Genomic DNA, 3,112 nt, shown 5'->3' with positions numbered 1-3,112 from the left:
TTTTATATATATATATATATATATTATTTCACCATTATATATTTCTGCGAAACAACTCAGATACAATCTCATCAACAAACCTCAAAACAACAAAAATAATCGTCCCAAAACAAATATCGTAGTACTATTTTATATTAATTTTTGTTATTTACATTTATCTTATTTAATTTTCATTGTAACAATTTGTAAATTATTTCATACTCATTAAATGTAAATTCACCGAATTGATATATTATTTTAAATCTATTTTATATAATAGACAGTAATTTATCCTTAAAAATTTCTAAAACTTTCCCAATAAAGATGAGGAAAACGTTTCATTTGGACACCAAAAGGTAATAAAAGAGCAAAAAGAGTAATATCCCCTCCGGTAGAAACTTAAAAAATAAAAAATGGAAAAAGAATTTGAAAAAAAAAACTTTGAGCCCACAAAATCTGTATCGCAATATCGCTTCTTCATTCCCAGCTGTTTTCCAGCCTGTTTCTTCACCTCTCTCGACTTTCCATTTTTATAGCTTCTCCGCTTCCTCAATATCTTCACCTTCTGCAATTAACTTTGCTCCAGTGTTGGCTTAGTTCACAAAGAAGCAAATTCTCTAGGTCCAATGGATCCGTGCTCGTTCGTGCGGATCCTCGTCGGCAATTTGGCCGTGAGGTTTCCGGGTTCGTCGTCATCTTCCTCGGGGCCGTCTGTTTCAGGAAAGAACCCTTCTTCTGCGTCATCTCCGAACTGCTACTGCAAAATCAGGTTTAAGAACTTCCCTCGCCAGATCGTCACCGTACCCATTTTGAGCCGGCCGGAATCCGACGCCCGGACCGCTGGAAACACGTCCTCAATCGCCGCTTGCTTCAGCCTATGCAAGACCCAGATCGAGACTTATCTTAAGAAGCCTAAGTGGAGTGTTCTCTCCGTTGAGGCTTTTTCCCGCGAGGGCGGCGATGGTGGCGCGTCGTGCGGACTCGCCGACGGTGGTGAGAAGTTTCTGGGCCGGTTCGAGGTTTCACTTGATCTGAAGACGGCGGAGACGAGGGCGTGTTTGGCTCACAGCGGATGGGTTGCGTTGGGTTCTAAGAAAGCGGGGATGATGAAGAAGAAGAACAAACCCGGGTCGGATCCGGAGCTCCATGTCAGAGTTCGGGTTGAACCTGATCCGAGATTCGTGTTCCAGTTTGACGGCGAGCCTGAGTGCAGTCCCCAGGTTTTCCAGGTCCAAGGAAACACCAAACAGGCCGTGTTCTCGTGCAAGTTCGGATTCAGAAATTCCGGCGATCGGAATCTGATGTCGAGGTCCGTATCTAAAAAACCTAGCTTCTGAGACACACGCTTTGTTAAGAATTTGGGTTTTAGGATTAGTGTTTTGTTACTGATTTTGCTCAAATGGGTATCTTCTGATTTGATTTTCCAGTTATGGGTATTCCGAAATTTGCTTTAGATTATATTTTAATTAGCTTTTGGAATTTGAAGCCGAAACTAGCTTCCAGACCCCAAATGGAGCTTTCAAGATATAATATGCTTCACTTCGAATATGGGTTTAGGATTAGGGTTTGTTGTTGATTATGCATGATTGGGCATTTCCAGGGTTTATCTCCATCATTCTTGATCTTTCGCGTATTTGGGTTTTACAATGGATACGCCAAATTTTGATGGACTCTAACAATTGGGTTACTCTGCAAAATCTGCAGTTCATCAATGTCGGAGCTAAGCGCATCAAGGAGCTGTTTATCATCCCTGAAAACAGAGAAGGAACAACAATCCAAAGAGAGAAAAGGTTGGTCGATAACGATCCACGACCTCTCCGGTTCACCGGTCGCAATGGCATCGATGGTCACACCCTTCGTCCCATCCCCCGGGTCGAACCGCGTGACTCGGTCGAGTCCCGGGTCGTGGCTCATCCTCCGACCCGACGGCTTCACCTGGAAACCCTGGTGCCGTCTCGAGGCGTGGCGCGAACCAGGCTTCTCCGACAACCTCGGTTACCGCCTCGAGCTCTTCCACGACGGCGTCTCCACCGCCGTCTCATCCTCCTCGTCCATCACCATGAAAAAAGGCGGTAAATTCTTCATCGACTTAACCAACAGTGGTGGGAGCTTGGCCTCTACCCCGTCCACGAGCCCGAACGAGAGCTGGGACTTGGGGTCGGGTTCGAGCTCCGGGTCACGACCCGGTTCGAGACCCGGGTCAGGATCCGGGTCGGATTTCGGGTTCCTCCTGCCGCCTCAGCAGCAGAACAAAGGGTTCGTGATGTCGGCGACGGTGGGTGGAGTCGGTGAGAGGAGCAGACTGGAGGTCGAAGTCGGAGTCGGTCACGTGACCTGTACGGAGGACGCGGCGGTGCACGTGGCGTTGGCGGCGGCGGTGGATCTCAGCATGGACGCATGTAGGCTCTTCTCACACAAGCTGAGGAAAGAGCTGAGACAGCAAAGCCAAGTTGGTGTCGTTTGACGTGTATTGCGTTGTCGTTTTGGGTGTGTCTAACTAATGAGTTGTCTTCCACTCTTTTTCTTTTTTTCTTTTAGGTTTGGGAAATTAGAAAAAAAAAATAGAATTTTGTGAGCTGGATGTCATTATTATGGGTTTTGATATACATTTTTTTGTACAGCTAAGAAATTGTATTATTATTTTCATTATTTTACAGTCAGTGGGGTCTTTCCTTAATATTTTATTCACAAAACTTTTTAGTTAAATTTTTTTTTTAAGGTACCATAATATTTACCCAAATATTTGGGATATAAAGATTTGAAACTGTCCCTCAAATTTTGATATGCAATCTATATAACAGCAATTTCTTAATTTTTAATATATAATAAGAATTATTTTGTAATTTTGAAAAAGATGAATGGGTAATTCATCATTTTTATAAAAGGAAAAAAACCCTCAAAATTCTTAAACTTGTATTTTGGAATAATATTAATTCCTAAACTTGTAGAAGTGCCTATTAATTCCCAAACTTACAAAATTGAACACGTTAAATCCTAAACTTGTTAAACGGTTCCATATTCGTCCATAGCGTTATTTGGTCTAAAAAACGAGTTGACCGATCCGACATGGCGAGCCACGTCGGATCGGTCAACTCGTTTGGACTGATTCGTTCTGACTCGATCGAGTCAAAGT

The 3,112-nt window shown here is 43.3% G+C and overlaps 1 protein-coding gene across 1 annotated transcript; it reads left to right on the top strand.

Moving 5' to 3' along the window:
- The first annotated feature begins 452 nt into the window (after positions 1 to 452).
- On the top strand, positions 453 to 2,656 carry LOC104815217. The gene is made up of 2 exons (XM_010543535.2): positions 453 to 1,288; positions 1,684 to 2,656. The coding sequence occupies exons 1-2, from the start codon at positions 606 to 608 to the stop codon at positions 2,441 to 2,443; spliced, it is 1,443 nt and encodes a 480-aa protein (XP_010541837.1). The 5' UTR covers positions 453 to 605; the 3' UTR covers positions 2,444 to 2,656.
- Positions 2,657 to 3,112: the final 456 nt, after the last annotated feature.

The sequence above is a fragment of the Tarenaya hassleriana genome, unplaced genomic scaffold, assembly GCF_000463585.1.
Source record: "Tarenaya hassleriana unplaced genomic scaffold, ASM46358v1 Cleome23, whole genome shotgun sequence".
NCBI lineage: Eukaryota > Viridiplantae > Streptophyta > Magnoliopsida > Brassicales > Cleomaceae > Tarenaya > Tarenaya hassleriana.
The sequence above is the reverse complement of the archived record's forward strand: the minus strand, read 5'-3'. Positions and strand labels throughout refer to the sequence as shown.

Coding starts and splice junctions, on each gene's coding strand:
- LOC104815217 (XM_010543535.2), top strand. CDS start 606: ATGGATCCGTGCTCGTTCGTGCGGATCCTCGTCGGCAATTTGGCCGTG. Junction 1,289..1,683: donor GATCGGAATCTGATGTCGAG/GTCCGTATCTAA, acceptor CAAAATCTGCAG/TTCATCAATGTCGGAGCTAA.